The following is a 21908-nucleotide window of genomic DNA, read 5'->3' as shown; positions in this document are numbered from 1 at the left end:
TAACATTTAATACTTGATCCCCTAGAATTTCGAGAGTAACATCTCACACATCTTTGTCCACCCAAAAAAGAGAAAGGATGAGAGGATACGGGTCCGAGTGCGGTAGCACGAGGCGCCGACGCATAATCAAGATATCTAGAGTTTAATCCTCATCAGCGGGACTTATAAGTCCACTTACTTCACTTTATTTCTCATCTTTGTAAAGAAATTTTCGATCCTCTCTTGTAACCGAAAAAAGAAGGAATAATAGAACCTTCAAAGAGAAATATTTCTTACGTATATTTAAGTTATTGCTCAACATAGAAAAATGATACGATATAATGACACATTCTATCGCCTAATAATAAACTAAGAATTTTTTAGATTCAATTTTTATAGTAGAACTACTATTATTGCTTTAGTAATTGTCACGATTTTCTATTTTATTATAAAGACCCACGAACTTCTGTTGTGATCGAAAAATGCTATTGCTCAACAGATGATCCAATCCCTCCCTTCTTGCTGGAAGTTGACAAAGCTTTTACAGGTCATTTTTACTTATTTATTTATTTTTCGTGTGTTGTTATGTATAGTATACACATCGTGCAGATGTAAGGAATGAATTGATTGCGACATGAAATCTTAGAAATTAAAAAGTCAACGAGATGGGGTACGATGGAGGGAATGAAACTGACCCCGTCGTCCCATTCTCTTCCCCTGCCCTCTCCGATCTCCTTCTCTTTGAGCTCTAAAAGGGAATCCATGGCAGCACTTACTGGTTTGGCAAGAGAGGTGGAACTCAAGCTCATGTGTTATATGGCCTTTCTTGTCATCTCGTGCATTGTCCATGCATGATGTGATGGCCTTTGAGGAGGTGCTCGACTTCGGATAGGACCGGGACTTCCTTTTTGGTCTCCATTATGCGAAAGTCGAAGTCGGGAGATCCTTTGGCATGGTATATCCAGCCGTCAAGTCATGTAACTCTGTTACATATCCGACTACCAGGTCCGTAGTTTGCTAACCGGTTCATCAGTTATTTATATTTCCATCATATATTGCTCTTTGCTAGCTATTTGCTGTCTCATTATTTAGTACCCCAAAAAAAAAAAGATTTTGTTGATTAACTCGGCCAAGATCTTATTATTTTCAGTTGAACAATCATTGGATATGTAGTTATTGTATCAGAAAGTCACGTCAATGTTATTATTGATTGCATATATGTTACTTTTCACATAACCATATCAAACTCAATGGTTATTGCCGGGAGAGTAATTCCGGGAAATAAATAGTACACATATATGGGCTCCCCCCCCCACAAAAAAAAAAAATACTGATACACCGTATTTACATCTAACAAGATTAATATCTTATAAAAGTCAGCCAATTAATCTTTAGATCTTTTAGGTCAAATTTGGTATGAGGGAAAGGAATCGAATAGAAATGAATGATCATCTCGACTTGCTTCATTCTTTATATATGATTACATTTTCTGGGATCTGGAATGGGCATTTAACTAAGATGGACTTTTTTTTTTATTATTATCACATGATAAGTGGAGAGAATAGATGGCGGAGGGAAAATTATCTATAAAAAAAAAACATGGAGTTGTATTTCATGAGCGAAAATAGAATTAGACTTTTTGTTGTATGGTTGAAGCGTTATGCTATTACATTAGATCTTTTTTCAAGATAAATGTTCATCTGTAAAAGGTAAGAAATTAACATTCCACTACTTCAACAAATTTAAACAAATATCAAGAAGATGATGCGCATGCATTTTTTTTTTTTGTTTCTTGGAATATCATCTTGGTAACAACTTCGAACAAATTTAAAGACGTCGATCCATCATGTTTTTTAAAGATCAATCAAGGATTCATCAAATATACTTCTGATGCCATCCTGTCGAACTAATTTCTTTCGACTCCATTCCATTCTACTCGCCATGCCAAATGTGGCCTTAATTACAGTTTCGATAAGAGTTTGTGCGTAGATCGACGACGAGCCTATGGCAAACATCACCAAAGAATCCTTTTGTGTGCGCCATGCCCGTGGCATAATTTGGTGTCGGGGAATAGGGATGGGCTTTTAGGGCTGCTCATTGGGCCATATTAGCAGGCTGGGCTTTCTTTCGTCTCTGTAACGGTCCAATACACAGAAGAAGTACGTGAAATTATAGTATGGCTTCGATATCATCGAAAGAAGAATAATAGTAGTACGTCGGGGTCGACGAAGAAACCAAACTCCTCCTCCTCCGTTCAAGCCGCCGTCTGCTCCCCTTCTCTCTCTTCTCTTCGTTAACTAAGTGCAATGGCCGCAGTCGGGGGAGCCGCTGGAAATGGCAGTAGGGCCACGGGCTACTTCGTCTGTGTCGGTCTCGTCGCATTGCTCGGCCCTTTCTTGTCTGGTCATTTGGTTGCTGTTCCCGGTAATCATCAGCTAGAGCCACTTCTGCCTCATGATTCTTCTTCTTCAATATCGTCATCATCTTCTACTTCTTCGTCTAGCTCAATTTTTCTTTTTTTTCCTTTTTTCTTTTTTTTCAGTAGGGCTAAGCTCAATTATTCTTAATTTCTCGAATATCACTGCTCCCCTCTTGCTGGCTACTGATTATCAATTTCACGCAATGCTGTCAAAAGCCTGATTCCAACTCTTAGAAACTCATGTTTTGACGTTTTTAATTACTTTTCGTAACGAGTCAGCTTGCCATATATTGAAATTTAAATTTGGTAGACTCGTATAGAAATGCGAGCTTATTCAGTAAAATCGGTGGAAACTTGATTCTATCGGATCAAATACTGTACTGATTTATTATGATTTTGGTCCCAATTTTAAGGAGATTAATTGACCTTTTACCTCTTACGGCTCAGAAAAGATGGAGAACTAACTTAAAATTTATTGTAACCTCAATTTTTTGTGCAAAATCGTCCTTTAGAAATTATAACAATAATAAAGTGTCTGGTTTGCTCCATACAATATATGTTGAAATCTAAAATAATTCCTAATTTTACCTTAAATAAGATTATAATTCATAAAAATATGTATAAAATTATTTTCAAAACACTATATTATTCCATTTAATAACGACTTCACTAATTATCATATTTCCTTTCCTTCGAAAAAGACAGCGTCCTCCTCGTTTGCTGTTTAATTATCTGTCTCGAGTCTGTTGCTGATTTTGTCTTTCTAATTCTAGTTCATACCGTACGAGGTAGTTTGTTGCAACCGTCCAATACTGCACCAAAACTTTTTTTTTTTCCCGGTTGGATCACGTACATGTATGACCTAATTAATCCTGATTTTTGGCGTCAGCCTTGATCGCAACTTTTAAAAGAAACATTACCTTCTACATAAGGGGGAAAAAAAAGATGCATTTCTCTTCATTTACACAATCTCTTATTGAGCTATATGTGAAAATCATATCAAATGAGTATCTTTATTTTCAGTTATAAACGATACTCATAACTCTAAAATGAAATAGATGGAGCAGAGGAAATGTATAGGTATGGAGAGTCACTAATGAGAATCGAATGCAGAACTTCTTGGTCTCAAACTAAGGACATGCAATGTTGTTGTGCATTTTTTATTAAACAATTATTTTTTTATTACAATGGAAACTCATGGGTCTAGTATAGTGAAATAAAAATTTTAAATATCTAATAATAGAGCAATGATAGTCTCGCAATGAGTATCGAATTTGAAATCTCTTCACCATGACACAAGTATCTTTGTTTTTCTTAAATTTCAATATACCTACTATTTATCTATACTATATATGAACTATGGCCTCTTTTAGAATGTTTTCCAACTTTTCTCCATTTTCCCCCACTAATATAATATTGTTTTGTCCTTTTACATAATTAACACAACCAAAACAATTCTTGAAATTATCATACTCTTTCATTACATTATTGTACCTTTTACTTAGTTAAACGGAGGGAAAAAGATATTTTTGGTAATGTAAGTTTGACATTCAATTAATTTTGATACTGTAAGATTTAAAATTATCGAATTAGTCCTATAAGTTTGCTCCGTAAGACAATTTCGGTCCTCTAAGTTTTGAAGAAGACACTTTTAGTCTTATAAGTTGTCTTTCAATTAAAATGTGATCCTATAAATTATGAAAAAGAAAGACATTTTTGGTTCTATAAGTGACGAAATGGACTAAAATTGTCTTACGAAGCAAATGTATAGGGCTAATTTGATACTTTTAAAACTTAGATTATCAAAATTTGCTTAATGCTAAATTTATAGGACCAAAAATGTCTTTTTCCCGTTAAACAATACCAGTGAAACAACCAGCTTTTAGGCCCTTCCACCTCTGATTAAACGAAATTCGCACATCACTTGATATTTTATTTTTATTATAAAACTATATTATTTTGGGTATAAACAAAAATATATATATACAAAAGGAAAACCATAATCTTATTAGACAAGCGTCCAATCTATTGGTTAAACTAGTTAAAGATATATTAAATCAGCAAAGATGGCAGATTAAAAGAAAAGTATATTTTATTATTTTATATCTGAAGAAATGTTATTATTCGACGAAATAATGCGATTGTGGGTTAAAGAAATATGACTATTTTGAAGAATAATATTCGCACATACTATATATACCTTCTAGTTTTTCAAGAGACATGGAAAAATCGTTCGAACTCTCCCTTCTCTACTCTACCTCTATAATTCTTCTTCTAAAGAATTCATTAAGTAGTCTCAGACTCTTAGGAGATTCTCAAGTTTGTTGCTCGAAAGTCTCAATAATTGTGTTCCTATATTAAAAGGGTATTCTATATTTTTAATAAAATATCCATTTCATCTTAATTTGTGTAGGTTTTTTTTTTTCAGTGTGAACTCTAGTATTCAGAAACTTGATTGGGCTCTGACTAATCCAATCGAGTTGGATCGGCCCGTTAAGGGATAAACTCTCCAAGCGTAGATTTTCTCTATTTACAAAACTTAAACCCGATACTTTATTTAAGGGGAACGGGTGCCAAACCACTTGAACCAAATCACATTGATTTTGTTTGGGTTCTTTATAGGCCACATTTGTAAGAGAATATTTGTTTGCGATTCCTAAGTAACTATATATATCTAGCGTTGTTCATATAGGTTTTTACTTTTTTTTGTTATCCAGTGATGTCAAGGTTTCTTCTTATATGTTTTGTGTCCTTTTAATTTTAATTTTTTTATACTATTGATTTTATTTTGCTTTTATCTCGAGTTTATAAAACTATTTCGATTCCTTTATAATTTCTTGTAGATAAAGAAGCTCCCTAATTTATATTTCATATGTTTATATGATCTTGAATTTCTAATTGCTATTAAAGTAGGTCAACGTAGAGACAAGTTAGAAAGCAAGATGTATAATCTGTTCACATATATTCTCCATATTTGTGCCTGAATTACATAATAACTCCATTTAATTTCTTTTCCCCTTTTTAAGTCTTTCAATCTAAGCATGTCTAGTGTGTATATATATATATGTATATGTTTATGCATATGCATATTTATACAAGGTTTTAGTGATACCAATTCTTTCTGATATTTATGACAATGAGGAAAATTTCCACCTGAAACGGGGCTGTCTGTATTTGCATCAAATTCTCCATGCATGTTAACTTCTTTTCTTCATTTGGGGTGAACATGTATGTTTGCTTCTTGAATCATATAACTTCCATGAATGATATTTATGACAATGAGGAAAATCATTAATTTTTTTTTAAAATTTTGATAACGATGAACACCATGTTAGATCACGGGTTAGATCAGTCAGCCACACAAACCATGTATGTTACCTAATAGGAAGTATTCTCATACATGATTTAAAATGTGACTCTAATTAATTTGGTTTTTCATCAAGAAAATTGTGCGCTTTGACCACCAAGAGTAACCCTACTGGTTCATATATATGTTGTTTCGTTTTTTTTTTTTTTTTCGACGAAGGGTTCATATATTGTTACTTAAGCTGAACTGAACATTACTTAATCAAATCTGTAATACATACACGTTTGCCCTTTGCCTGTCTGAAAACACGTGAAGGTATAGCGTTATATTATTATTAGTCAAAAGTGTCTCTCTCTGTGTATACATACTATTATTTGCACGTATCATATTAATATTATAGTCAATATGAAGTATGACATTGCCATTTGCTTACTCGTGTTATTTGGACACTTAATGTGAAGGTGGCGACTTATTGATGGAGCCATTTTTGAAGAGATTTTTTCCACAAGTACTTCACAGGCACAACCAACAACCGGGCGATCAAGACAAGAGCAACAAGTACTGCATGTTTAACAGCCGATGGGTGGCCTTCTATGGTATCTCCACTTTCGTGACGGGCCTCGCGGGTTGCCTTTTTGCTGCTGTTGTCAGCAAAAGAATTGGATACCGGAAATTGATTTTTTCCGGTACAGTGATTTATGCTATTGGTGCGTGCCTGCAAACTGCTGCTCCCCATGGAACCATGCTTCAAGCCGGCCGCCTTGTGCAGGGACTCGGTTTCGGCTTCATCAACCAGGTGTGCATTGCATACAGTACTCCTGCTCCTATGTATATATTTTTTTGGATTTATCCATGCATATATGGTGATTTAAAACATAAACACATGAATGAGCTAATGGCATATGTTATTAATAATTTAACAATCAACAAAGGATCCATAAGATCGATCACAGGGCAGAACTGATTTCTAGAAAAGCAGCATACTCAGTTTTCTTTTTTTGCTGGAATGGTGTAGGCAGTGCCTCCGTATTTGGCAGAATTGTCACCAACGGGTCGCAGAGGAATGATGATTGGCGCCGTCCAATTGTTTGCAAAGATTGGAGCTTTTCTGACTAACCTCATGAACTATTTCATAATCAAGAGAGCAAAGGAAGGCGACGGTGGCTGGAGGATGTCTCTATCCGTAATGTCTCTTCCAATTGCATGGGCATTATGTCTTGCCTCTATATGCTTCCTCCCGGACACACCGCATAGACTTATCCATGCAGCTAATGATGACAAAGGAGCAGAGCATGTACTACGACGTGTACGAGGAACCTACGATGTTAGGGAGGAGTTGCATGCCATCATTGGGGCAGGCCCCATGTCGGAGATCACCCTTATTAGATCGATGAAGCTCCTCAAAAAGAAGAAGTACATCCCAGTACTCATCACGGGGATGCTGATCCCAATATTCACGCAGCTCACGGGGGTAAACATGCTTGGCCCCATCATGTTTCGAGCTATCGGATTCCGCCAAGAAGATGCTCTCGGCATTGAGACCATCAACTGCTTGTTGAGTCTTATGTCAACAATTGTCGTGATGTACTACGTGGACAAGGCGGGACGGAGGGTATGGCTTATCTCTGGGGGCGTTATGATGTCAATCTCACTGATTATGCTCGGGGTGATCGTGAAGGCTGAGCTGGGAAAAGTTCCATCCTTCGTGATGATACTCGTGTTTGTGATAGGTTTCGGGGCATCATGGGGCCCATTGGGAGTGTTAATCACGACCGAGATATACCCATCAGAGATCCGATCGCTGGGGCTGGGCATATCAGTTGCGGCGAGCTTCATCTCATCCGGGTTGACCAGTGGGTTTTACTTGCCGCTATTGTGCTTCTTGGAGTATTGGATCTTCTTTGCATTGGCTGGAGCTGTGGCACTTGTGACGTTATACGTATTCATGTGCCTTCCAGAGACGAGTGGGATCTCACTCGAGCAAATGCCAATGCTTCAAGTCTGGGGCAGTAACAGGTGCTGGAAGATATTCATGGTCGACGATGACGAGGAAAATGATGAGGAGTCGGCAACTGGCCCTAGTACTTCTGTTTCGACTACACCATCAAATAGCAGTCAATTGTCTGAGGACACCTCCTATGCATCTTCTTCTTCTCTTCCCAAGCATATTGAACTGACCAGGAATAAATCGTAGTCACAATGAAAGAGTGAGCCACAACAGGAAAACACGAGCAGGAAACTCTATAGCTTCCTGGTTTGAGACAACGTGATTGGTAAACTTTTCTTTTTTGCGGCGAGTTAAGGTTCGTGAGATTTTGATATGGACACGACAGTTTGAAAGTTTTGAATTTTGTTAGTCGATGAATTTTTATATTTTGATATGTTATGGATGTTTACAAATTTATATTTTTTGGTAATAATGAGGCCGATTTGTTTATTTATTTATTTATGTTCGACTAGAGTTTGTGCCCGCGCTATGCGTTGTGATACACGCACTTCTACAATTACACGAACTATGCTAAAATTAATGATATAAAGAAAAAAAATTGCATGAGAAATATTTTTTTTTCTAATAAGTGCTCGTACTACACGTGATATTAAGTATATTCTGATTTTTATCAACATAATACAATTTTTAATATTTTTAATTTTTCAACATAATCGAGCAAATGAGAAGGAAATACAAAAGAGAAGAACTATTGGGGAAGAGAGGAAAAACAATGGAAAGAAAATAGGGACATGGGAAAGAGATAGGTGGTAGTTATGTTTTGTATTTATTTTTGAGGAAATTCTAGCATTCCGTGACTAAAAGTTCATTGCGAAAAGTTTTCATACTTGAAGGGCACTGTTTCGTAGAAAAGTGCGAAAATTTTTTGTACATGAAGATCTTCGTCTTGTACTAATGTGAGCTTAGAGCACTGTTTCGTGGAAAAATGCGAAAAATTTTCATACATGAAGAACATCTCGTACAAATGTGAAAAGCTCATGCACGAGTTTTGTATATAAGTGTGAAAGCACTTTAATTACAATGTTTCGTACAAGAAAAATTTTCAGTACGAGTGCGAGAAGTTTTCGCACTTTAATTCAATAATTAGCACCCAAGGATTTGTGTTGTCTGAAATCGTTGAACTAAAGTGTGCGAAACTTTTCGCACTTAAACGAAATTTGTGTCGTATGAAACATCGTTCTTCAAGTGCGAAAACTTGTTGCCCTTGTAAGAAAGTTGTGCGGGTCTCCGAATTTTCTCTCAAAGCACCATCTATTTTCTTTTTATTCGCCTTTCCTTTGAGACTATGAGTACTAGTCTTTCTCTAATGAGATTCGAACTTAAGGAAATGCCACTAAGATATCTAGCACGACCTGATTTTTTAGTGAGATTGAGTGAAAGTCGAGTGTCACCAGTGTTATTCGTTTATCTTTTGATATTTATCAAATAGTGACATGTTAATCTTAACCTGGTGAACATGAATAGGGTAATATATATGACTAAGAAGGAATAATCATCAATAGGTTAATAAGAAGAGAGAGAAAAAGAATTTCAGCGGTTATCATCATTTTTTTTTTTATATGAACTTAGGTATCCCGAGTCCCCCCTTGATAGACCCGTCAATGTTGAGGGTGAAGAAACCTTCAGGTGGGGCTTCCCATTTCAGTAGAATTTGTTTGGTAGGCTTAAGGGTACTTCTAACAAAGAAACTCCAATACTCAACAGCAAGCTCATTGGTGTGGGTGTATAGGTCACTATGGAGAGGTTTGCGGGAGAATATTAGAATGTTTCGATTCTTTCATAAATTCCAAATGGCTATCAGGAAGAAGGTTCCCCATGGAATTCCCATAGAAGAATGTTGAGAGGAGGATCAATTAAATCTGATCCAATCCCCCAACGGGATAGAGAAGATGGCTCGTTTAGATGACGGGATACAAACACTATCCCAGAAATTACGGGCGATGGGATACTCCCTAAGAATATGCAGGATTGATTCCTCTTGGAAGCTGCAGAAAGAGCATTGTGGGTCCATAGGAAGACCTCTGTTGGCCAAGTGAGATATGGTTGCCAACTTTCCATGAGACCAAAGCCAAATAAAAAGTCGAATCTTGGGGATGGCGTTGCTCTTCCAAATCCAAGACCAGTCCGCTTTAGGTGACAAATTGGGACGGTTGAGGAGAGAAAAAATAATTAGTAATTTACTATATCTGCGATCATTGAATTTCTATAAATAAAATCTAAACCATACACGTCTTAATATTTTTGTAACATGAAAATTCTCTACCCATAATTTTACTTTTATTATTTTGACCACACGGCGATACTTGGTTGCACCTGAGAATAAATTGATCCCGATTCATATCATTTTCAGATGGAACTGGCCGATTCAATTGCTTTTCTATAAAATTGAGACAATAATAGTGGCGGTTCACTGTAATAACTGTTGGGCTATGCTTGCTATTACTTATTCATCATTATCTCGAAGAATATCATAAAGATGCGATATCCTGCTCCAAGCATCCCGTCCCAAAGTATTGAAAGAGGACATGCTTCCACTGGCCCCACAAGATCTCTTCCCGGAAACTCGAATTGAGTATCGGGAATTCTTGCAGTTGCCACCTCTTGACGTCGTCCTGCGACTCACCCTGCACAAAAAAAGTTCCGATGTTTCAAACAAGAGCACAAAGAACCAGTCTCCTGATTCAAGAATTACATCGGTTACAAGGAGGAAGTTTTCGATTTCCTTACATGAAAGTGTGTTTGACTTCCCTTTTAGATAACGAAGACAAGTTTTCATGCTTTCATTGAGAAGCAAATTATTGTTTACTCCTTACTTCTTCAACCATTGTGTTAAGTGAAGAAAAAGGAAAGCAAAAATTGTCCTGCTATTCTACGATCGAACATTCTTTTTGTCTCAGTTGCACAGAAAACTCCACATACGGAAGAATCATGAAGTTTGGAGCCTGCTCGACCCAATATTCCTCTCCACGGCGCTGGGAAGACTGTTTCCAGCAGTCACCTACTCGGTCTCCAGACTCTCCGAGATCATATCCCCGATCAAGACTGTCAGGCTGAGCAGGGACCGCACCACGGACGCCTCCATGATCAAGAGGCTTCTGGAAGAGGGAGACCTTGCAATATGCCCCGAGGGCACCACCTGCCGAGAACCATTCCTCTTGCGCTTCTCAGCCCCATTCACAGAACTGACTGACCAGCTCGTGCCGGTGGCTATGGCGAACCAGATGAGCATGTTCCGCGGAATGACTTCCCGAGGTTGGAAAGGGATGGACCCATTCTACTTCTTCATGAACCCTAGCCCGGCCTACGAGGTGACTTTCCTGAACAAGCTACCTCCGCAGCTGACCTGCAGCTCCGGGAAGTCGAGCCAAGAGGCGGCGAACTACATACAGAGGCTAATAGCTGCGACGCTTTCCTACGAGTGCACTAGCTTCACCCAGAAGGACAAATATAGAGCTCTGGCAGGGAACGATGGGACGTTCACCGAAAAACTGAAGCTCCAGGCTAACAAAGTGATGGGGTGCTAAAACTTGTTTAATAAGATAATCCAATAGATAATTGGGGATTATATATGTGATTTTAGTTTGTAAGGTTGCCTCCACCGTAAGGGAGGAGTGACCATCAAATTCTGCTTGCAATATAGTCTCAACTGGCAATGTATTAATATTTGAAATTAAAAAATAAGGAATTGCTTTCACCCAAATAATAATAATAATAATAATAATAAGGGAATTGCAAAAGAAAGACAAAACCCTAGTAATAATAACTTGTCGCAGCTTGCTCCAACAGTTAAAAGCTTTAGCTTTCAATGCAGTAGACCCACGCATTAAAAGCCGTAACCAACTGATCATGGTTAATCATTGAATCTTATAAATGAATAAAATCTTTATTGAGAGCTTTACTTCTTTAATATGTTGATTTGACTCAAATTAAATTAGTCGAGATAATTAAATTTCGAATATCATGATAAACACACAAAAAAAAGTCATTGAAAACTCAAACATTAGACAAAATTTTGGTCACTCACATGCAAACTTACATTATATATTGGCATCTATATATAGATATTGTTTGTATCAGAATCCTTACCATTATATTTCCGTTTACAAAGACATTAGTGTCTTTATGAACTTGATATATATAAATATATGGGTATATGAGTGTGTTGCATGCTTATCAAGTACTAATACCGATCTCACGTCAATTTGGTCATTTCAAAAGATTTTCGTCAGGTTTTCATTTGCGTACTTTATTATGATATTTTGCTTGGAGAGTTCATCATCATCATCTGTATATTCACTCTCATATTTTATTCAACTCTTTTTTCTTTTCACGTATTTGCATTCATCGTTTTGTTTTATCTATAATATAACAAATTTTGAGGTGTAACAAATAGTTTATCATATATTAAAAGAATTTGAATCTTGAAAAAGATGCATAAATATATTATTTTATTTATTTAGCTATCTCCTCTCACAATTCCTAACATCTCAATTCAAGTTTTTAAATCGTGTATATATTTATAATATTTTTTCACCAAAATAATTATTATTATTTTTATATTATCCTGTGTAATCAAGGCTTTTTACCTAGTTTAAATATAGATTTATCCGATGGAAACGAAGAATAAATCGTGCGTGGAAGAGAAATTAATCCAGAAGAAATTTGTAAAATTGAGGGGTGAAATTGTGAAAGTTTCTGAAAACATGGCAAATAATGAAAAATATGAAACGATTGCAGACATGATAAAATTTATTTAACAAACGAATGAACGAGTCATCCGGAATTTCGTTATGAAGAGAGATTCCAATACTGAGCCTCTGTCCATCTCCATCTCCATCTCCATGTCCATCTCCTCAAACATTGATTGTTGATTCCAAATCATGTCTCAAACTCGACACGTCACGAAGAAACGGTGTTCTTGATTCTTCATCCTCCGATTGTTACCGGAGATCGAATGAGATCAGAACAGGAACAAGAAGAAGGCCACCAGCTTCGTGCCTGAACGTTAAGGAAGAACAAGTCAAGGAGCACCTGGAACAAGAACAACGATGACTTCTCTGTCGAGAACATCGTTTTCCTCGAGCAAGGGGGATTCCATGGACTTTGAAGCTGACCTGCCGCTGAGCGACAGGCTCAAGATCTTCAAGTCCTCGCGGTTCGAGCCCGATGGCTACGTCACCTCCAAATGCCAAAGCATGACCGAAAAGGTACAGTCGGTTTATTTCCTTTCAGGTATTTCATATCGTTTCAATATCCGAAATCCAATTCCCAAATAAGGAGGATACGGGCCCATTTTGATTCGGAAACTGTACTTCTCCTGGAAAAGAGGTCTTTTTTCTCACGTTGGGTTCTTGGAAATTTCTTGATTGTTAGCAAACGCTTCAGGCATTTTCTTTAAGCCATGATCATCCTCGATAGGCTGGATACCGGCGATAATCAGCTCTACATATGCTGATGAAACCGGCTAGTGTGTGAAACCTATCGGGAACTCAACTTCCTTAGTGTTCTTAGTCACATATCTATAACAAAGCAAATGTCATCGAGAACTCGCTAATTTCCCTGTTCCAATTATCGTACTTGTTGCTCGTAATTCTGTTACTGACTTGCTTGAATATGGTTCCTGGGAGGACTGCATCACCGCTATGAAACTTTCCCTTCGTATTAACTGGTTTTGAATAACGGGCAGGAAATAAAGCATCTACGGGCTTACCTTGTGGATTTAAAGAAGGCATCTGCAGAGGAAATGCGGAAAAGTGTGTATGCCAATTATGGAGCCTTCATACGGTAAGCAAAGACGTGCATTCCCGTTTACCAATAGCCTGTCGGTACCGTACCTTTTGTGTTTTACACTTCTTCTTGCGGCAGAATTATAATTTAGAATCAGAATGCTTATCGACGAAAGGCACGAATGGGTCATTTTATTTTGCAATTTCACTTGATGTTAACGAATATATAGTTACTGTGCTGCGCCAAGTCATGATGACAAGTAGTTTGTGTGTAGCACATCTCGGGAGATAACCGATCTCGAAGGGCAGCTCCTTTCCATGAGGAACCTCCTCTCAACTCAAGGCGCCCTCGTCCATGGACTGGCAGAAGGAGTCCGTGCACATCTCCATAAGGCCTCCGATGATTCATCCGAAGAGGACATGCTTGACTCTGGCCAGAGGGAGCTCTCCAACATGGAGAAGTGGTTAGTGGAGTTCCTAGAGAACCTAGAAGTCTTATTGGCCGAGAGGAGGGTGGACGAAGCTTTGGCTGCCTTCGACGAGGGGGATCGAGTCAAGGTAGAAGCCACCGAGCGGGGGACTTTGAGCCTGGCAGCCTTGCTGTCTCTCCAGAACACTATCACAGAGCAGAGGCAGAAACTCGCTGACCAGCTCGCAGAGATGACGTCGCAGCCCTCAACGCGTGGACCTGAGCTCCGTTCGGCGGTCCTAGCCCTGAAAAAGCTTGGGGATGGGCCCCGGGCACACAGCCTGCTGCTAGCCTCCCACCACAAGAAGCTTCATTGCAATACTCAGGGCCTCCGATCTCAGAGCTCATCCTCATGTGGTGGCGCCTTTGCAGCCGCCCTCTCCCAGCTCGTTTTCTCGACCATTGCGCAAACCGCCAGTGACTCCCTGGCAGTCTTTGGGGAAGAACCTGCTTTCACATCGGAGCTCGTGACGTGGGCTGTCAAGGAGGCAGAAGCCTTTGCTGGCCTCCTCAAGAGACGGGTCTTGGCCTCAGCAGCCGCCTCGGGGTCCCTCAGGGTCGCAGCCGAATGCGTCCACATCTGCTTGGGCCACTGCTCGGTGCTGGAAGCGCGTGGGCTGGCTCTTTCTCCTGTTCTACTGAGGCTTTTCCGGCCATGTATTGAGCAGGCACTGACTACTAACTTGAAGAGAATAGAGCAGAACAGCGCCGCCCTAGCAGCAGCTGATACATGGTCCCTCGCTTATACACCGGTTGGTGGGCGCCCTTCGCGTGCCTTTTCGACAGCATCATTTTCCAGTACTGGAACTGTATCTCAGCCTAGGCTCTCAAGTAGCGCTCACAAGTTCAATTCGATGGTTCAGGTGAATTCTTCTTACCTTTACACAATTTCCTGAAAACTTGTTTTCGGTTTTTCATTCTTAGGAGACACCAAATATTGGTAGTAACTTTCCTTAATGCAACTCGAAAACGTGTCTGTCGAATGACATTTGTATGAGTACTTCTCATCATGCCTTTAATTTTCTTCACTAATGTGATCTTTATCTCTGATCTAGGAATTCCTAGAGGACGTGGGGCCCCTCGAGAGCCTGCAGCTGGAAGGGGCCACGCTCGAAGGCCTAATACAGGTCTTCAGCTCGTACGTCAACCTGCTCATAAATGCCCTCCCGAGCTCGGCAGAGAATGAGGACAACCCCGAAGGAGCTGCCAGCAGGATTGTGAGAATGGCTGAGACTGAAGCCCAGCAGATTGGTCTGCTGGCCAATGCTTCATTGCTTGCAGATGAGCTTCTTCCACGAGCTGCCATGAAGCTCATGGCCAATAAAAACGATGACCAGGGCAGAAGAGCTTCGGATAGACAGTATCGGCTTCCTGAGCAGAGGGAGTGGAAGAAGAGGCTCCAGAGATCAGTGGATCGATTAAGGGATAGTTTCTGCAGACAGCATGCCCTCGAGCTAATTTTCACTGAAGATGGCGATATTCGTCTCAACTCGCAGATGTACACGACAATGGATGATTTCCCTGATGAACCGGAATGGTTTCCTTCTCCTATATTCCAGGTACTGCAAATCCAAATATCATACAGAATCGGGTTTAATCATTTTATGCGGCTCCGCGATTTTTTCTGCTTCCCCTTATATTTCCTAATTCTTGCTTAGGAACTCTTCCTGAAACTGTCTCGGATGGCAAGCTTCGCGACAGACATGTTCGTAGGCAGGGAGAGGTTCGCTACAATCTTGCTGATGAGACTCACCGAGACTGTCATATTGTGGCTTTCTGATGATCAAGCATTCTGGGAAGATGTCGAGCAGGGGCCAAAGCCACTGGGTCCACTCGGGCTTCGTCAGGTACATCAACAGAAATTTCGATTCATATGTAAATCAGTCGGTGGGACTGATTGGAACTGGCTTCGTTTGGAATTTCTGCAGTTCTATTTGGACATGGAATTCGTGATCTTATTCTCATCGCAAGGCCGTTACTTATCACGACATCTTCATCAAGTCATCAAGAATATCATCGAGAGAGCAATAGAATCTATTGCTTCAACCGGAATAGATCCATACAGGTAAAAGCTAATAGAAACACGAAAAATAGATGTCGAGATATACTCTCTTCAAGAACCATTTTTGCATTAAGATGCTTGTTTTTCAATTCCGGCAGCGTGCTACCGGAAGAAGAGTGGTTCGCTGAAGTTGCACAGATAGCAATAAAGATGCTAAGCGGGAAGGCAAACTTTGGAATGGAGCGAGATGTCGTGAGCCCCACGGCAAAATCGATTTCGTCAGTCGTATCTCACGGGAGTAACTGAAAATTTTGTATAATGATAGTCTTTTCGGGTAAGAGAGCTACTGTATCATCCACAGAGAGTTTATCTCTGTAGGGGAGGATTATAATTATAATTCACCAAAGCTCTTTGAGGACGTCTACATCGAATTCCGATAGGAATTCCAGTGTGTTAAGTCCGCAGCCATTACAAAAGAACAGACGAAAATGAGAACTTACCTTTGGGGTCGGAGAGGACTGAAGTCGGAGTCAGAAAGAGAGGGAGTAGTCTCTTCCCTCAGGCCCGAGACCTTCAGCTTGCACAGATCAAAATTGATAATTGAGAATAGACAGACGCAAGGACACATTTTTCTCTTCTGCAGAATTCCATAGCAACGACAAGCTTATAATGAACCATCAATTTTGCAGTGTATCTTCTACGGGTTAATCTTATCTCATTCCTTCTTACCGACATCAGTCAGAAACCAAGCAACAGGGCATGAATTCTTTTCATCGGGCATCTACATCCTTTCTCATCTCATTGAGAATACAGAGAACTTTCCTAAGTTCCAGACAAGGCTTTTCTTTGATGGGTTTCTTTTGAGCACTGCAAAGTGCGAATGGATGTTCAAAAGATAACCCAAGACATTTTACACTCTGCTGCAGCAATATGAACTTGTGGAGGCAAGAAACGATTGCCCACCACAGGAAACAGACACAGAACATTTGCTCTTTTATTAGTACGAATAGAAAATATATAGTGATTGATAATGATCAATGCATTACATGATTTAATAATCAAGCCAATCAAAGGGGTGGGTCCTGGTTTAACCCCAATTGCTGGTAATTCCTGTAGTCAATTCCACTCAACCTGATACTGCAGAGCAACTGCTCCGGCAATTCTTCGGCCTTGTTTCCCTGTTCGTTCAATAGGAATTGGAAAAGAAATTACAAGCCGCGATAACAATTTGAATATGAAATATAGATGATGGTTAAGCCATTGAAAGATGGGAAAGGAGGAGAAAAGAAAGAAGGGGGAAATACGAAAACTTGCCTGAATTGTGAGACCGATATCCAAGATGCAGAGCTTCAGTCGATCTAGGAATGCTTCAAAACCTTTCCTAGAGATGTAACTGAATCTGTGCATATCTATATCAATCTCGAAATAATTTTCTCCCTGCAGAATTTCATTGCTGTCAGACCCAGATTTGTTGTAAGAGAAATGTATTTCATCAAATTAAATCTGCAAAGCTACCGAATAAAAGTCATGCTGAGGTCGTGAAAGAACTGGTTTTTCATTATAGGCCTGCATAAGCTTCCTCTCTGCAGCGCTCAAGTGCAGGTCTTCCACATTTGCAACGCGGCCCAATATCTTCAATCTTTCCCGGAAAGGTACAATCGTATCTACAGGAAAACTTTTGACCTTCTCGACTTCATCGTTTATCAATTTCTGTTTTGGAGTAAGAAGACAAGGTAATGGATGGAGATTAAAATTAGCTGGTAGAAAAGCGAGAAACAATCAGCAGAGCACGATGGAGAGACATCTTGAAATTTATCTTAAATCTAAACCAAGGAGCATATCACGGTTGGGCAGAACATAAGTACTAATATGATACCCCTCAACTTACAACTTGAAGCGTGGATTTCAAGATGTTCGATTAATTAAAGAAAGTGCCCCGGTCAAGATATTACAATAGTTTCTCCCAGACGATCGACATTAATGAGAATAAATAATGAAAACATGTATCTAAATAGAAATTCATGATAGATCTTACCAGGATGCTCTCTTGAAAATGTGGAGAAAGTTCCTTCTGGTAACTGTCAGAAAGCTTAAAGTACAGAACAAAACTCATCCCTTCACCATCAGTTTCACTCTGAAAGATTCCAGTAGGATACAACGGTATCTGAAACGTGCAAATAAAAGTAGCCGTTAGTTCTTAATAGAAACAAAACAGCAAGAATGGTACATCATAACATGCAAGGAATGTGCGTCTGAGAAAATAAAATAGCCTGCACTCCTCGGACAACAATCGGATTGCAGATAAACGATTGTGGAATTCTTGATCTGTTTCGATTCTCTCCAAGAGCTTCAACCAATTCATTTACGTACCCACTAAAGTTATTGAAGTGTGGACAAGCCATAAAGATAATAGCATGCGGATCACACAAGTGCATTGAAAGACATTACTGAGAAAGGGCAATGCAAACTAGTCTATTTTGTACCTGAACATTCACAACAAGAATAGGAGGGAGTTTTCCCGAGGAATTGATGGGAGGGAGTTCCACAAAACGAGCTAGATGCTCTATCTTTCTCTGAGTTAGAAATACATCAACACCAAAAGGATAATATGCCGCATGATTAGGAGCAAAATCCTTCTTCTTGTCCCTGCCACACAATATATAAGACATGAGCAAAGCAAGGAGCCAAAAATTTTCCCCATATATGAACCTTCTTTAGAAAGCTCAGCAGATCATTGAAACAGAATTGGCATCAATTTCATCATTGTAACTTGCGCACAAGCTAGTGTCATAATAAAACAGATTAGATTGATGAAATAAATAGATTAAAATTTATTCCACTTTCAGTACCTAAAGTAGTTCACTCCCCGAACTTTGAAGGAACTTGGCTCAATGAATGACCAACAATCAAGCATTTTCTTTTCGATAGGGCAAAAGGGCACTTGAGAACCAGCTATAGGTCTTTGCAGAAAAGTCTTTGACGAAACTGAAACCCAAAAATAAAATGAGGTTAGATATTATCATATTTGGAGAGTAAGTGCTTGCACAGAATTATAGTGGTGACTGTCACGAATAAATAGCAGAATCTACTCACAAAGCGTAGCATTAGGATGCCCTTCTCTCCACTTGAATGAAAGCTTTGACGTAACTTTTTTTCTCGCACTTGGTGGACTAGAGCTCAATGATCTTCTCTTTTCAATTGAGGGCACAGTCGAAGCGAGACAAGGCAAACAGTTGCCTGGAATCATCCCACAATTATCCAGCAATCCCTCCTCCTTTCCCACCGTTTCATCTGTAGATGAAGAGATTTCGTCTATGAAGACAGGTTTCTTTACTTCATTGGATCTTGCATTGGCATCAATATCGTCTGAATGCAAACCATGAGCACCGGAGTTACCAGGTAGCATATCAGCCGGTCTGTGCATCTGATCAATAGAAGAGATACGTTGGAAACTTTCTCCATGTACGGAATCTCTGAGTGAGGCAGTACTTGATCTGGAGGCCCCTTCCAAGCCATTAAGTGACAGCACATCTACAGATATGAATGAACAGACATTTCACCACATGATCAGCCTGCGCAGAGAAGGATGTTAATAATGCACATGTAGGGGAAATTTTTGTACAGTACCATCAGGGACGCTCCTGTAGTCATCTTCATCACAATCAGAATCGAATACTGCAACTGAATCGAACCATGCTTCCTCAATGCTTCCTCCTGTATAACAATCCAATAGAAAAGTTTACACAGAATGTTCAAATTGGTGCCAGTTTTGAATAAGTAACTAAAGAAGATAGCTAAGAAATACTTAAGAAGATGAGTAAAAAATAGAATTTGCACCATAAAAGTAAAAATGGAATAGTAACTAGAGGGCTCAAGTCCTTGAGACTCTACACAATATGTAGGTAAAGAGATAATAGACATAACATTCTGGGGAAGAGACCATTGATGGTATAACAAGGTTATGTTTTCCCCAATCAGAAAAGCATTTGCATAAAAGTGCGATATTAAAAGCACCAACTGCTGAATAAGGTTATCCATATTTGGTTAAATAGCCAAAGATGAATAGAAACTATCTGCCATTTTGGATTTTGTCCAAAAACAGACACCTGGTATTGTTCTTCGATCCCAAGGCCTCTGTAACATTATATTCATGCTGTAAAATAAAGATTTCAAACATTCAAAGATATCAAATTGCAGCACTCAATGCAAAGCAAAAATTTACAGGAAAACTAGGACCCGTGACCAACATGATATGCCATTAACTGAGCGCTGCGGGCACAGAGCTATGAGTTATTGTTGAACATGCTCATGCAGAATATGCTCTTTCTCAAGTACAACTTAAACGCATTGGCTTCAGACATTGTTGAAAAATCTTATGCACAAAAGGCTCTTCCTTAATTCCAACTCAAAAGCATCGGCTTGTCACCTGTAACAAATCCAACCCCAGACCAAGAGGGGGAAAAAATCATGGAGCCATTCTCAACATCTAGCTGCAATGCTTGGTAGGTTCATCTGTCAATTCAGAACTCTCAACCAACTTCTCATCACCAACAAGTTAAATGTCAATAACTCCACTACAGATCAATCAGCCTCTTACAACAGAAGCAACCAGCAATCGCCTAAGCTCTTCATACAGCTTCTCTATGGTCTGAGCTTGAATTTTTTCAATACTACATTCTCATCTACCACCTAGGATGCCGCTACACCAAGCAAAAAGTCCCAGAGATTCGTACAAGCATGCACAGAGACAAGCCATCCAACAAAAACACTAATCACGATCATCCTGTCATGGAGATCAAACGAGTATATACGACAACAAGACTAGAATATTCCTCTATGAAGCCTTACTTCATGGTCCGGAGTAGGCCTTCGCAATGACAAAGTATACAATGCACTAACTTCTGCCCCCAACAAAAAGAAAAGCACTTTAGCAGAGCATTCACTTTCCCCTTTTTTTAGCAAAAGTTTGATCATTGAGCTGAGACCCAGAGGAGCCCCATAAGCTAGAAATGCCCCCCAAATCCATCCCAATGCTGCCATCCAATTGAACCAAGACAATGCCAAAGAATCAAGTAGAAAACTGATCAATCCCATCCCAACAATCGCGGCATTCAAACTGCACGCGTTTCGTCATCGAAGAATCAAATACCAAATGGGCATCTTTGGAGAGGAGGAGAAAGGAAGACTGTACCTTGAAAGGCGGGGTTATTGAAGGAGCGATCGTGGTGTCTGGGATCGACCTTTTCGAGCGATCCGTCGGAGGATCGATGGGAGGACACCCTCCTGCGGATCGCCCTCCGCCTCTTCCGGGAGGTGGCGTTGGCCGTCGGGGTCGCCTTCTTCTTCTTCGACGACCTCAGCCTGCCACCGACGCATGCCCGTGGCACAGAGACGCACGCGCCCATGTCCGTCCGGAGATTCCCCCCCGATCACCACCGCCCTCCGATCAGCATAACACTCCGGCGGCCCACAGAGCTGAAACTGAGCACAGACAGAGAGAGAGAGAGAGAGAGAGAGAGAGAGAAGCAGCGTTTGCTCGTTGGTCGGGCTGATTCGAGCTTCACAGAGAGAGAGGGGTGGGCGGGGGGGGGGGGGGGGGGGAGAGATGGAGGAAAGGTTTAGAGAGAGAGAGAGGGAAGAGGAAGTCAGAAGTAATTATTAAGAGAGAGAGAGAGAGGGAAGAGGAAGTCAGAAGTAATTATTAAGAGAGAGAGAGAGAGAGATTGACTGACGGCAGTTGGGAAGAGGGAGAGGGAAATGGGGAAGCTGAAGCTGCGTAAGGGTGGTGGGTCCCATCGGCGGAGAGGTGGGGCCCTCACGTACAGGCGGGAGCCGTACCACGTGGCGGGACGTCCTTAACCGAGCGTGTGCTCTGTTGTTCTGTAGTTTCAGCTATCCCTATGGTACCTACGACGCGACGCGGAGGTGCTCATGACATGATATGGAGTGGGGGATTCGGATCACGTACCTCAGCAGTTTCTATAATTGCTAGCTTACC

At 40.0% G+C, this 21908-nt stretch overlaps 4 protein-coding genes across 5 annotated transcripts; 3 read left to right on the top strand and 1 right to left on the bottom strand.

The window, feature by feature from the left end:
• The first annotated feature begins 716 nt into the window (after nucleotides 1-716).
• On the top strand, nucleotides 717-8134 carry LOC116199843 (hexose carrier protein HEX6-like). The gene is made up of 3 exons (XM_031530393.1): nucleotides 717-984; nucleotides 6167-6501; nucleotides 6721-8134. The coding sequence occupies exons 1-3, from the start codon at nucleotides 900-902 to the stop codon at nucleotides 7897-7899; spliced, it is 1599 nt and encodes a 532-aa protein (XP_031386253.1). The 5' UTR covers nucleotides 717-899; the 3' UTR covers nucleotides 7900-8134.
• Nucleotides 8135-10238: 2104 nt separating this feature from the next.
• On the top strand, nucleotides 10239-11237 carry LOC116200593 (glycerol-3-phosphate acyltransferase RAM2-like). The gene is made up of 2 exons (XM_031531428.1): nucleotides 10239-10409; nucleotides 10611-11237. The coding sequence occupies exons 1-2, from the start codon at nucleotides 10239-10241 to the stop codon at nucleotides 11235-11237; spliced, it is 798 nt and encodes a 265-aa protein (XP_031387288.1).
• Nucleotides 11238-12404: 1167 nt separating this feature from the next.
• Nucleotides 12405-16519, top strand: LOC116199811 (exocyst complex component EXO84A). Its single transcript, XM_031530334.1, has 7 exons — nucleotides 12405-12920; nucleotides 13400-13497; nucleotides 13715-14771; nucleotides 14964-15467; nucleotides 15567-15755; nucleotides 15837-15973; nucleotides 16069-16519. Exons 1-7 carry the CDS (start codon nucleotides 12762-12764, stop codon nucleotides 16214-16216), a joined length of 2292 nt encoding a protein of 763 aa, XP_031386194.1. The 5' UTR covers nucleotides 12405-12761; the 3' UTR covers nucleotides 16217-16519.
• Nucleotides 16520-16651: 132 nt separating this feature from the next.
• LOC116199844 lies at nucleotides 16652-21510 on the bottom strand. 2 transcript variants are annotated; one of them, XM_031530396.1, is made up of 10 exons: nucleotides 21102-21509; nucleotides 19538-19624; nucleotides 19307-19441; nucleotides 19004-19201; nucleotides 18760-18895; nucleotides 18394-18556; nucleotides 17946-18074; nucleotides 17426-17620; nucleotides 17225-17347; nucleotides 16652-17088 (listed from the first exon to the last, which is right to left on the bottom strand). In XM_031530396.1, exons 1-10 carry the CDS (start codon nucleotides 21313-21315, stop codon nucleotides 16978-16980), a joined length of 1491 nt encoding a protein of 496 aa, XP_031386256.1. In that variant the 5' UTR covers nucleotides 21316-21509; the 3' UTR covers nucleotides 16652-16977. The 2 variants fall into 2 exon arrangements, with proteins under 2 accessions (XP_031386256.1, XP_031386254.1); XM_031530394.1 differs by having other exon boundaries at nucleotides 19004-19441; nucleotides 21102-21510.
• Nucleotides 21511-21908: the final 398 nt, after the last annotated feature.

Source organism: Punica granatum, chromosome 3 (genome assembly GCF_007655135.1).
Source record: "Punica granatum isolate Tunisia-2019 chromosome 3, ASM765513v2, whole genome shotgun sequence".
Classification (NCBI taxonomy): Eukaryota; Viridiplantae; Streptophyta; class Magnoliopsida; order Myrtales; family Lythraceae; genus Punica; species Punica granatum.
This window is presented reverse-complemented; position numbering and strand designations above follow the sequence as displayed.

Coding starts and splice junctions, on each gene's coding strand:
- LOC116199843 (XM_031530393.1), top strand. CDS start 900: ATGCGAAAGTCGAAGTCGGGAGATCCTTTGGCATGGTATATCCAGCCG. Junction 985..6,166: donor GTTACATATCCGACTACCAG/GTCCGTAGTTTG, acceptor CTTAATGTGAAG/GTGGCGACTTATTGATGGAG. Junction 6,502..6,720: donor GTTTCGGCTTCATCAACCAG/GTGTGCATTGCA, acceptor GGAATGGTGTAG/GCAGTGCCTCCGTATTTGGC.
- LOC116200593 (XM_031531428.1), top strand. CDS start 10,239: ATGCTTCCACTGGCCCCACAAGATCTCTTCCCGGAAACTCGAATTGAG. Junction 10,410..10,610: donor CTGATTCAAGAATTACATCG/GTTACAAGGAGG, acceptor TTTTTGTCTCAG/TTGCACAGAAAACTCCACAT.
- LOC116199811 (XM_031530334.1), top strand. CDS start 12,762: ATGACTTCTCTGTCGAGAACATCGTTTTCCTCGAGCAAGGGGGATTCC. Junction 14,772..14,963: donor AGTTCAATTCGATGGTTCAG/GTGAATTCTTCT, acceptor TCTCTGATCTAG/GAATTCCTAGAGGACGTGGG. Junction 15,468..15,566: donor TTCCTTCTCCTATATTCCAG/GTACTGCAAATC, acceptor ATTCTTGCTTAG/GAACTCTTCCTGAAACTGTC.
- LOC116199844 (XM_031530394.1), bottom strand. CDS start 21,315: ATGGGCGCGTGCGTCTCTGTGCCACGGGCATGCGTCGGTGGCAGGCTG. Junction 17,348..17,425: donor CTCAGCATGACTTTTATTCG/GTAGCTTTGCAG, acceptor GAAATTCTGCAG/GGAGAAAATTATTTCGAGAT. Junction 17,089..17,224: donor ATATCGGTCTCACAATTCAG/GCAAGTTTTCGT, acceptor TTGAACGAACAG/GGAAACAAGGCCGAAGAATT.